This window comes from Chelonoidis abingdonii, chromosome 1 (genome assembly GCF_003597395.2).
Source record: "Chelonoidis abingdonii isolate Lonesome George chromosome 1, CheloAbing_2.0, whole genome shotgun sequence".
Classification (NCBI taxonomy): Eukaryota; Metazoa; Chordata; order Testudines; family Testudinidae; genus Chelonoidis; species Chelonoidis abingdonii.
The window spans coordinates 272,091,424-272,104,470 of NC_133769.1; the positions used below are offsets into that span (position 1 = coordinate 272,091,424).

The following is a 13,047-nucleotide window of genomic DNA, read 5'->3' on the forward strand; positions in this document are numbered from 1 at the left end:
ATTTCATGTAATACAGAACCTCAGATCTAGCCTACCAGTGTTAATACTCTGTACTGTACCCTGAGGCTTTCAGGGTGGAATTCATATTGGTTATTTTTTCTTAGCCTTTTGAAGATATAAAAGCTGTTAAATTGATATCTGAAAAACTATCATATTAAAGCTGCCTTGGTAACTGTGGGATAACCAGAAGAAGAACTTGGATTATTGATAATGTAAAAATAAAACTGATAATTAAAATATGGTAAGAGTTGTTTTATGTTGCTATGCCAATATACAGTCTTTTCAGCATTGATGGCAGCTTCAGCAACTTTCCACAAGTTTGGCACAGAACCTTTACATACACACACACAGGATTTTAACGGAGAATGAATGCAACGATTTTATATTTATAGAGCAGTGTAAGAATACACAGCACTTAAACAGACAAAAGATATTTGAAGTCTGCATGGAAAGGAGTATTAATGAAAGACAGGCATTGCTTTTCTGACACTAGGATTTGTCTTTTTCCATCTTTGTGGCGGGCACACACATTTTATAGGATGTAGGTTCAAAGTAAAGAGATCAATTCCTTTTCATGAAATTGCCTGTGGAGAGCCTCACAGATGTTGCATGCCTCACAGGTGCTGAACCATTTAAAAGGAGGTAACTGATGAGGCTATATGCCTATGTCAACTACTGGACTTAAATTCTGAAGCAAGTATCTCCTTTTCTGAAGTCATCTGGTGCTGAATTATTAGAGAAACATGTCACTTCAAATAGATGAAAATGAAGGTTTTTTATTGAATTAACGGTGAAAATGAATAATACAACTTGTACAATATTGCTTTTGTTATATTTTTTTTGTTGACCCAGTATTTTCAGCATGCCACAGAATTTTTTTGTATTGACAACACCGCAACTAAGCTGTAGAAGTTGTCAGAGGGAAGCTTTTGACAAATGGAAAGATATAGGAGGTGTTTCAGGTTTTTGTCACCCAAAGGTTACTGTTGGCATTGGTGAAAGGATCTTCCTTCCTTTCATATTTTGGGCATAGGTGGATGTGGCTTTAAAGTTTTATTTTTATATTTTGTCTGGATTGAATTGCTAGTTCTTCTACCTCTGCATCCCTTGATATCAACCAACTGCCACCTTTTCCCTTTCCCAACTCTGTCCCACTATCTATTGCTGCAGATGAAAACAGTGCAAAAGCATGTGAGCCGAATATTCCTCAGCAATTTCACTGATAATTTTAGAATATTTTTACAGTTAAAATTTTGCTCTTAGACCTTAGAGTTAACATGTTGAGGTGAATAAAGAGATTCAGTTCCCTAGCAGATGCTTTTCAATTTGTTGGCAAGAAGGGGTCTACTAGGTGTTTCGCTAAGTACTAAATTGAATGAATCAAATTTTAAGAATCAAATTTTGAATGTTTTCTTTGAAAGTGGACGGGGTAACTTTTTTTAAAAAAAATTTAAAGACAAAAGAACTTCAATTCAGAATTGAGCTAGAATTTCTGTGTTCTTTTTTAATGTAGGAAATAATTTTAAAATTAATGCCTCTGAACAAATGATGTTGTATCTGAATTATCCTTCTCCTCCTCAGCTCCAGTCCCTTTTGTACTGCAAATTCACTTTATTCATCATGGTTTTTTTTCTACTTGTATAGCTTCAACCACTATCATCGACCTAGCTAGCTTTTCTGTTGCCTTTTTTAGTTCTCTTCCCATAACTTTTCCTTCTAGCATTGTCTTTCTTCAGATGTTGCCAAATACTTGATGCACCCACAAGCCAGTCTGCCTAAATCTCTGAGTCTGTTTAAACTCAATCGTTATAACTGAAGTTCATTCTTTGTCTCTTGTCTCTCCTCTGGGATTGCTTTAAACCAGTATATGCAAACCACCCTGGGGACTGGTACTTCCCTAGTGCTGTTCACAATCTTAGCAACTGCAGTAATCACCCTCTACTGATTTTAGTTCCTGGAGGAACTGTGATAATCCTCCCCTTATTGAGTCATATACAGTCCCTCGTCCACAATGGTACATAAAACATTCATAAACTTAATACAGTATGGTCCCTAAAAGTACTGCATGCATATCTGTCACAATATGCTCCTCCCCATCTGCAGTCCTGACCCTAACAACTCAATAAATATACTCTACCCCCACCCACTAAAGACTGACTGCCCCCAATGTTGTAACACAACATAACGGAACTTATGGAAACTCAGGTGTGTTTCTTGCTTGACCCAAAATAAAAACCCAATGATTAATCAGTATAACATACGTTCAGAAATTAAATGTAAATACAGTATCTCAAAGTTAAGGACTGACGGTTTGTCCTAAATCCTGTTCCCAGCACAGAGGGAAATAGAAGGAAAAATTATGGTGTAGCAGGAGATCAGCTAAGCCGCACTTATTGGTTATTACTCAGTCTAAGGCAGCTCTCCTCTGGCCAATAAGAAGTCTGTGCAGAGGGCAGAAGATGCAGCTGTGGAAAATGGCTTAGGTGAATTCTGTTCCACCAAGGAGCACGTGTTACGGCCTATTAATAGTGTGATTTATATTTTCTTTTCAGAATAATTGTAAAAGATTAGATACTGAATGATCATGTAAGTGATCACAAAATATCTGACTATTAAGCATTTTTCTTTCTTCTTCAGCAAAGGGACCAAATCAGAGAAACTTCCCGTTCATGTATATGAAGTTGATGAAGAAGCAGATAAAGATGAGGTGAGCAGATAATAATCTATTTCTTCTTCTTCGAGTGCTTGCTCATATCAATTCCAATTAGGTGTGCGCGTGCCGCGTGCACACTCGTTGGAAGATTTTTACCCTAGCAACACTTGGTGGGTCGGCTGGGCGCCCCCTGGAGTGGCGCCGCTATGGTGCTGGATATATACCCCTGCTGACCCAACAGCCCTTCAGTTCCTTCTTACTGCCTGTGTCAGTCGATGGAACTGTGGAGTGCGGCTTAGCTGATCTCCACGTCCCTAGCTACTCTTAGTTCTTTTATTAATTCATGTGTATATAGTTGTAACTTCTATAGTTATAGTTAGTTTTATTCATTCTTTGTTATAGTTAGTGTATATAGTTGACAGGGGTTTGGGGATTAGCCCCTTCCCTGCACCCAGTACCGGGCTTGAAGCCCGGTTCACTGGGCTTCAAACCGTGCTCGAGCTGCCACAGGCCGATGCCAACGCGAGATCCCCACGACTCTTGCCTTAAGTGCCTCAGGGAATCCCACCTTTCGGATAAATGCTGGATCTGTAAGGCCTTTAAGCCCAGGACGAAGAAGGAGCGGGACTTTCGTCTGAAACAGCTTCTGGTGGAGGCAGCTCTTACTCCTCCGCCCTCGGCACCGAGTGCTGGACAGTCCGTATCAAGCAGAAGCGTCTCCTCGGCACCGGATCAAGCTGATACCGCTAAGGCCCCTCGGCACCGTTGTCTGTTCGGCACCATTCCGTCTCTCCGCGGGTTAAGAAGCATAAGACTCCTGCGGCTTCCGTGCCACCTGCACCACAATTGGAGCACCCACCTAAGTCAGACTGCCTGGTACCGACAGTTTCGGCACCATCGATTCCAGTCCCGCAAGGGCCGTCGAGTCTGGAGCCTGAAAGCTCCTCGGCGCACGCCGTGGTTGAGCTTTACAATTCCCTCCACGCCAGAGACCTTTTCTACAGCGAGGGAGCTGATCGCCCTGACGGAGTCCGTGCTGCCTCAACCCCCGGCACCGCTGGTGGGGGTCATTCAATCGATAGGCAAACCTGCCCTGCCAAGGCCACCCTCTGTCGGCACCGTTGAGAGGCACCGATCACGATCACGGTCCCACCGGCGCTCTCGGTCCCATCGCCGATCCCGGTCCCGATGCCGCTCACAGTCCCGGCACCACTCTCCATCTCGGTACCAGTCGTACTCGCGGCACTGCTCACGTCCTGTTTGCCGGCCCTCTACTCTCGGCACCAATCCAGTTCCAGGTACCATTCCCGGCACCGCGCCTCTCGCAGCCGCTCTAGACATCGAGCCTCCAGATCCCGGTCGACCTTCCAGCACCGCTCCAGTCACAGGTCCCGGTATCATTCCCAGTACCGGTATGGTAACCGGTACCGTTCTCCAGTGCCACATAGGGAAAGGTTGTTTAGAGATCCTTGGCCATCTCATTACACATCTGTGTCTTCTCACGCGGACAGTGCTTCCTATGCACAGAACCGTGACTCAGATGTGCCTGGCCGTGTCTTTCAGGAGACCCAGACCCAGGAACAGGGACCCCATCGGTGGTCATTCTGGACACTTTGGGCATATCATCAAGCCCAAGGTGCACCTCCAATGCCATCCTGCTCCGCACCATCGGAACACCGGGTACCGGAGGCAACGGTCAGCCTTCCCCCTCCTGCTGCTACAGAGGAGCCCCTCATTCAGCTGACAGTGTCTCAAGTTCCACCCGAAACTGACGTTGCTCAATAACAGGAGCCCACGCAGGACTCTCTTGTCCTTGGCCTTTCCTCTTCCTCCTCTCTAGATGAAGTGGGGGCAGGGACATCCTCCTCGGGCCCTCCTCCAACTGACCTGCGGGCACATCAGGACCTCCTGAGGCAGGTGGCCCTGAATATAAATCTTCAGGTGGAGGAGGTCCCAGAGGTAGAGGACCCGGTGGTGGATATCCTGTCAGCTGACACCCCCACAAGAGTGGCCTTGCCATTTATCTGCTCGATACAAGCAAACGCCGATACCATCTGACAGTCTCCAGCACCTATTACACCCACGGCCAGGGGAGTTGAGCGGAAGTACATGGTACCCTCTAAGGGGTCTGAGTACCTGTACGTGCACCCTCCTCCCTGCTCCCTTGTCATGCAATCAGTCAATGAAACGGAATGCCATGGCCAGCAAGCTCCTGCTCCAAAATCAAAGGAAGCTAGGCGCATGGACTTACTGGGCCGCAAGGAATACGCTACTGGGGGCCTCCAACTGAGGGTGGCAAACCAGCAAGCCCTGCTCAGCCGGTACAATTATAACACCTGGACGGCGGTGGAGAAATTCAAGAAGTTCATTCCCCAAGACTCCTGCCCAGAGTTTGCTGCCCTTTTGGAGGAAGGGAAGAAGGTGGCGAGAACTTTTATCCAGGTCTCCCTGGATGCAGCTGACTCTGCAGCCAGGACCTTGGCTTCAGGTGCCGCCATGAGGCAGGTATTATGGCTTCGGGTCTCAGGCCTTCCACCTGAGTTACAAACCACCATACAGGACCTGCCCTTTGATGGTCAAGGTCTATTCTCTGAAAAGACTGACCCCAGGCTGCAGAGCCTTAAGGACAACAGGGTCATCATGCGCTCCCTCAGGATGCACACCCTGGTGACTCAGCGCAGGTCATTCCGTCCCTAGCCTCGCCGCCCTTATTGCCCGCCTAGACCGAGACAGGACTTCAGCCGAGGACACGGCCGAGGCAATCATAGACGGCGGTCTGGACCCCAAGGGGGCCAGAATCAAGGTCCCTTCAAACCACCTACGGGGCCAAAGCCAAACTTTTGAAGGTGCGCCCGAGGACGGCGTACCAGTTCCTTTCCAGGATCCTTTACCTCCCTTTTCCAACCACTTCTCCTTTTTCCTCCCTGCGTGGTCCCAGCTAACTTCAGATCGTTGGGTCCTACGCACGGTGGAACTTGAGTACCACCTCCAGTTTATTTCGCCCCCTCCCTTCTACCCCCCACTCTCGTCCCTCTTCAGGGACCCCTCTTACGAACAATTCCCCTTACAAGAGGTGCCCACGCTCCTTACCATGGGAGCCATAGAGGAAGTACCAGAAGACGAAAGGGGGAAGGGGTTCTACTCCTGCTATTTCCTAATCCCCAAGGCGAAGGGAGGTCTCAGACCTATCCTAGACCTGCGAGAACTCAACAAGTTCATGATAAAGTTGAAGTTCCGCATGGTATCCCTGGGGACCATCATTCCATCCTTGGGTCCTGGAGACTGGTATGCCGCCCTCGATATGAAGGACGCGTATTTTCACATCGCCATTGATCCTCCACACAGGCGGTACCTCTGATTTATAGCCAACCATCAGCATTTCCAGTTTACGGTCCTACTGTTTGGCCTCTCTACAGCACCGAGAGTATTCACAAAGTGCGTGGCTGTAGTCGCTGCCTCCCTCTGCCACCGCCGGGTACATGTCTTTCTGTATCTCAACGATTGGCTCATCAGAGGGACCTCCGAGACACAAGTCACCCATCATGTAGGCATCATCAAGGACCTATTCGTACGTCTAGGCCTGATGATCAATACAGACAAATCCACTCTGGTTCCCTCACAGAGGGTAGACTTCATTTGGGCCATCCTGGACTCCAGTCTTGCCAGAGCCTGCTTACCACCAACTCGATTTCAGGTGATGGGAACAATTATCCAAAGCCTACAAAACTTCCCAATGACTTCGGTTCGCACTTGTCTCAGTCTATTGGGTCACATGGCTGCCTGCACGTTCATGACCAAACACGCCAGGCTCCGCCTCTGTCCCCTCCAACCTTGGCTCAACGCGGTATACCACCCAGGTAGAGATGCCATAGACATGATAGTCACCATTCCCCCGAGTATCCTAGGCTCCCTCGACTGGTGGCTGACGCCCTCCCTGGTGTGTGCAGGGATGCGGTTCCACCCACCCCAGCCTTCAATGGCCCTGATGACAGACGCCTCATCTCTCGGCTGGGGTGCCCACTTCGGACATCTTTGCACTCAAAGCCTTTGGTCATCTCACGAGCTGGCCTTGCACATCAATGTCTGAGAACTGAGAGTGGTCCGCCTCGCGTGTCAGGCATTTCAACAGCACTTACAAGGCCGCTGTGTCTCAATGTTCACAGACAACACAAGGGCAATGTATTACATAAACAAGCAGGGAGGGGCACGGTCCTCCCCCCGTTGTCAGGAAGCCATCCAACTCTGGGACTTCTGTATAGCCCACTCTATAGACCTGGTAGTGTCTTTTCTCCCAGGCGTTCGGAACACTCTGGCAGATCGACTCAGCAGATCCTTCATCTCATAAGTGGTCGATTCATCCAGACATTATTCATTCTGTTTTCCAGAAGTGGGGCTTTCCCTATATAGACCTCTTCGCTTCTCACGAGACCAGGAAATGCCAGATGTTCTGCTCCTTCCAAGGCCTCTCCCCGGGCTTGATCTCGGAAGCTTTCCTGATGCCATGGACGAGCCAACTGTTTTACACCTTTCCACTGTCCCCACTGGTTCACAGGGTCCTGATAAAGCTCCGCAGGGACAGAGCTCGCTTGATCATGATCGCTCCAGCATGGCCCAGGCAGCACTGGTACGCCATGCTGCTCGACCTGTCGATAGCCAATCCAATTACCCTGCCTCTTCGCCCAGACCTCATAACTCAGGACCACGGCAGACTTTGCCACCCAGACCTGCAGTCTCTTCACCTCACAGCATACCTGCTGCGTGGTTAAACCAGTCCGAGTTACGTTGCTCTGCCTCAGTACAAGTACTCTTGAGTAGCAGGAAACCTTCCACTCGGTCAACGTATCTGGCGAAGTGGAAGCGTTTCTTCTGCTGGTGCGAAACGCAGAATGTCACTCCCGCCGAGGCCTCGATCCCCACCATCTTGGACTATCTCTGGTATCTCCAACAGCAGAGCCTAGCGATATCATCATTGAGGGTGCACTTGGCGGCCATCTCTACCTTCCACCCAGGGGTGAGTGGCTGCTCCGTTTTCTCGCACCCTATGGTTTCTAGGTTCCTCAAGGGCTTGGAGCGTGTATACCCCCAAGTATGATGCCCCGTCCCAACCTGGGACCTCAACCTGGTTCTAACCAGACTCACGTCTGCCCCATTCGAGCCGTTAGCAACCTGCTTGACTACATACCGTTCCCTGGAAGCAACTTCCTTGTATCCATTACATCGGCCAGACGAGTCTCTGAGCTTCAGGCTCATGTCTCATCAGGTGGACCCATCAGTCTATACTGTGTTTCACAAGGACAAGTGCAGTTCGACCACACCCGGCGTTCCTTCCTAAAGTGTTTCGGCCTTCATGTTAAACCGGACATCTTCTTCCGGTCTTCTTCCCGAAGCACATTCGTTGCACGGCAGGAGCAACAGTTGCACTCTCTTAGATGTCCGTAGAGTGCTCGCATTTATATCGAGCACACAAAACCCTTTCGTAAAAATGCCCCCAACTCTTCGTCGTGATGCAGAGCCGAATGAAGGACCTACCTGTCTCCTCCAGAGGATCTCATCTTGGGTTACGGCATGCATCCGTACTGTTATGACTTGGCTCATGTTCCCTCGAGCCACCTCACTGCTCACTCTACCAAAGCTCAGGCTTCATCTGCCACCTTTCCTGGCTCATGTACCCATTAGGAGATATGTCGCGCAGCTATCGGTCCTGGATACCACACCTTGGCCTCTCATTATGCTCTGGTCAACAGTCCAGAGATGATGCAGCCTTTGGCTCACAGTTTTGCATTCTGCAACATTCTCACTCGGACCCCACCGCCTAGGTAAGGCTTGAGAATCACCTGATTGAATCGATATGAGCAAGCACTCAAGAAGAAAAAGAACAGTTACTCACCTTTGTGACCGTTGTCTCTGAGATGTGTTGCTCATATCCATTCCAAAACCCGTCCTCCTTCCCCATCTGTCGGAGTAGCTGGCAAGAAGGAACTGAAGGGCCGTTGGATCGGCAGAGGTATATATCCGGCGCCATAGCGGCGCCACTCCAGAGGGCGCCCAGCCGACCCACAGAGTGTTGCTAGGGTAAAAATCTTCCAACGAGTGTGCACGCAGCGTGCGCACACCTAATTGGAATGGATATGAGCAATACATCTCGAAGAACAACAGTCACAAAGGTGAGTAACCGTCTTTTTCTATTCTGTAAGATTATTTCATTAGAAATGGTCTCTTAAATGTTTATATCGAGTAAAAACAGAGATTTAATTGAATAGTCACTTTAGACTTTAAAAAGGTTTGGAAGTGGGAAATCTGTAAGTGCACTGGATGCTGTTTTTTAACTAGTCTTGTGTTCCCAATGTCTGTCATACGTATGGAGGAGAAATTCTGATAGCAGAGAGAATGGGTTTATGTTGGAGGTGAGGGGATTATACTGATGAGAGCTGGTTTACACACAAACTTGCACCAAAATAACTAATTCACATCATTTCTTAATTCACATTATTTGCATTCATGCAATTGTGTGTGTGAACACTCATTTTGGAATAAATGTTCCATTTCAGTTTAACTTACAACTGAAGCAAAGTGGGAATAGAATAGTTTTATTCCAAAATAAGAATGTCCACACACACACACACTTGCACCAGAGTAACAAAGCAAAACAAAGATTAAAAATATTTAATTATTTTGGTGTAAGTCTGTATGTAGACCAGCTCTGAGAATGTCAGAGAAAGCAGGAACTAATCAAAAGTGGCTGAAACCTTTTTACTTATTTTTCTTCCAATCCTCTGCTTCCTGAGAACAGTGATTTCAGTAGTGCCAACTGGTTTAAAGGTTTCAAACTTCAAAATATGTTTTTCAACAAACAAACTCTTTCTGTTGACTGTTTGCACTACATAGTTTTTACCGTGGTATATTTTAGAACAAGGGATTGAATGTTGAGGCTGATGCCTTCTTATCTCACAAGTATTTCAAATCCCTTATAGTACTGCGAAAGCCTTAAAGTAAGCTAACTCAATTTTGTATTTCTTATATAAGTACTGCTGATAGTAATGCTCACTACTTACATAGTGTTTTTTAATCTCCAAAATACTCATCACTAATTATGTGTATAAAATAGAACTAGTCTTTGATTGACTCAGTGGTGCAGTAATCCAAGCATAGTGGTTCAGTAGATAGGACACTGGATGAGAAGTCAGAAGATTTGAAGTCCATTCCTGCTTCAGCACTGATGTGCTTCATGACCTAGGGCAAGTCACGTCACTTAACTGTGCCCAAGTTTCTCCATCTGTAAAATGGGAATATTTTTTAGAATTCTTTGAGATAAGACCTAAATATTATTATTTCTGAAGACTAGCATTTCTGATATCACAGCTCATCACCACAAAAGCTGTTTAGATACCATTAAATGAATCAGATGGCAAAGGAGCCTAGTGTGAATAAGAAAAAATAAACTTTGCTGCAGTTGTTACAGTATTTCCTACTAAAGTTAAACAGGTGAAGGAAAAATACCAGAACTCAAATACTGGAGTATAGTAAAATTTGGAATGGCAGTCACTATAGAAGATGTCTGTTTATCCATAAATGCCTCTACAAACAATAGTAATAGGAAAAGAAATCCAGAAAAAATGACTTCAATGGGCACTTAAAAAAAATGCCAAATGATACACAACTTCGTGTATAAAACTGACCAAATACAGCAAGAGGTTTTTTTCTTTTGGACTGTCAGGCTTTTTTGTGGTTTAAAAAAAAAAAGTTGCTTTATATCTAAAAATCATTTTACAGGGGATGTATAAAACAAAATTATTAAGTTTGCAGATAATGGAAAAATTGAACAAAGAGCAAAAAAGTATCCATGTCATCAAATCTGAAAAAAAAAATGCACATGTTGTTGTAATAAAAGGATTTGGATAATTCAAGCACTTGAGCCAACAGATGGCAAATGCTGTTTGATGTAGGTGAATTTTAAAATCAGCCTGAGAGTGAGGAATGAAGTTAGTGTGTAGGTGATTGTTGGAACAGTAATCTGTTCAGGAATAGGCTTTGGATCTTATTGTGGAAAAATCATTGAAAACATAAACCTAGCATGCAACAACAATACAAATGGGGAAATGAGCCTATAATCTGCAGGAAACAGGAAGCGAATTTTCAATGCAAAAGCATTGTGCTGTTGGCCAGGGACTTTGCCTTCCTTTGAATTAACAGATGGAGCAGTGTAAAAGTTCATTGGTTTTTCTCCTCTGGAGACTTGAGTTCCAACTTCCAAATGATGGACTAGGTGAACGCAATAATTCCATTTCTACCAGAAAGATATTCACAGTTCAGCGGAATTGGCAAACTCGGCTCAGCAGAGGCCTGGAACTAGAAAAACAAAGTTGTTTCAGGTCAGAATTTAGGCCTGGTCTACACTGAAAAGTTAGGTCAACTCATCTAAGTTGCTTATGGGTGTGAAAAATCCACACCCCTGAGTGTTGTAGTTAAACTGACCTAGCCCCTGGTGTAGACAGTGGTAGGTTGATGGAAGAATTCTGAATCTCAGAGAGAGAGATTACCTCTGCTGATTGGAGAATTCCTCCCGCTGGCATATGTAGTGTCTACACTGAAGTGCTACAGTGATGCAGCTACACTGCTGTATCATTTCAAATATAGACAAGCCCTTAGATACCCCTTCTCTTTTAATTTGTGCCAGAGAAAAGAGGGAGCTTGTAGTTGGAAACAGTGTTCCCCAGATGACTTACTGAGATATCTATAACATACTAGTGCTGAGATACCCAAGTACTTTTCAAAGCAGTGGACAGGGAATTACCAGATTTTGAGTCGGGCTACTGAATGTTAACCTTTGATGATAGGTCTCCTGTGACCCAACAGGCTGTGGGTGACTGGGACTAGGAGCCTGACCAGGAGCAAGCAAGCTCCTCAGTGAGACAAGGAAAGAATTGAGACCTACCCAGTAGTCCTTTTGGGGGACTGTTGGATTGCCACCACCATAAAACCATGCTGACTGGCATTTATAAATATAAAGATTTAAGATTTAATTGTGCAGCCCTCTGTGCACATGTTTGTGGCTCCTGGCACACATGTATAGGCTGCTGCTAGCCCGAATAAATATGCACATTAATGGAGCTTTTAAAAGAATAATTATTGTTCTGTTTTTGTCTGTGATACTAAACCATGTTAATTTGAACCAGTCCCCTGTAGATATACAAACTTCCGTCCCATCCCCACTTGATAGCTGGCTTACTTCTTGATATCCAGATATGTTACAAAGAGTATTTTCCTCCTCTCTATGCCATTCTAGAGAGCTGAAACTACTCCTTCTAGTCCCCATTCATTCATTCTTTTGTCTTACCAGAATGGGTTACCTCAACTTGATATGTGATGCAACCCTTGAAGATCATTCAAGCTTCAGCTAGCAGTGACTTATTTAACAGTGCTTCTTGTTTGGCGCTTGTTACATTTGTGCTCCTTAGAATGTTCTGTTTTTAAAATTAATTTTTGGGTGCAATTCAAGGTTTTGGTTTTAAACCCAAAAGCCCTTGATAGCTTGGGTTCTGTTTATCTGAGGTACCTCATCTCTTATGTTACACTGGGACAAATGATGTCATCTGGGACACTCAAGTTTGCAGTCCCTAAAGCTTTGTATATCTGAAGAATTTTCCAGGCATTCTCACATGCATTGTGGTGTGGGAGGGATAGCTCAGTGGTTTGAGCATTGGCCTGCTAAACCCAGGGCTGTGAGTTCAATCCTTGAGGGAGACACTTAGGGATCTGGGGCAAAAATCAGTGCTTGGTCCTGCTAGTGAAGGCGGGGGCTGCATTTGATGACCTTTCAAGGTCCTTCCAGTTCTAGGAGATAGATATATCTCCAATTCCCTCTTCTCCTCCCTCCCAGTTTGTGCTACATGAAAACAAATCAGGCCCATGCTCCTTCTGGTATTCATTTAAGTCCTGGGTCATAATCTTCCAAGCAATTAATGGGTCAAGCCCTATTTACATTTACAACGTATTTTCATCCATGAATCCGTGAATCCTATGTTCCTGTCTGCTGGACTTTCAATATTCATTGTTCCAAAGTGTGTGAAAGCTGGGGACAAATCATTTATGGTGGAGAGAATCCACCTGTGGCATGAATTTCCAGAGAAAGTAAATGAATCTGTGGTGTGACTGTATTTAGGAAATGCTGCAAAACCTTCCTCGTTGACAAAACCTTTCCACCATAACAAGAATGACGTTCCACTCCCTCCTTCCAAAACAACAACAAATTAGACCTGAAACTAAAATTAAAAAAAAACAAAAAAACCAACCCTACCTAAACAAAGTTTCTATACCCTGCAAATAGAAAACAATCAGGATTCATGAAATGCACTAAGGACTTAACTATTGCTAATGGATTTTGTGTGAAAAGTGCT

At 45.4% G+C, this 13,047-nt stretch overlaps 1 protein-coding gene across 16 annotated transcripts in view; it reads left to right on the forward strand.

The window, feature by feature from the left end:
- DOCK9 (dedicator of cytokinesis 9) overlaps positions 1-13,047 on the forward strand; it is a 334,214-nt gene that overhangs the window by 129,006 nt on the left and 192,161 nt on the right. For all 16 annotated transcript variants that reach the window (XM_075061515.1, XM_032771458.2, XM_075061519.1 and 13 more), the window contains exon 5: positions 2,638-2,707. In XM_075061515.1, the coding sequence (XP_074917616.1) occupies positions 2,638-2,707 (70 nt within the window). The remainder of the gene's footprint in view (positions 1-2,637; positions 2,708-13,047) is intronic.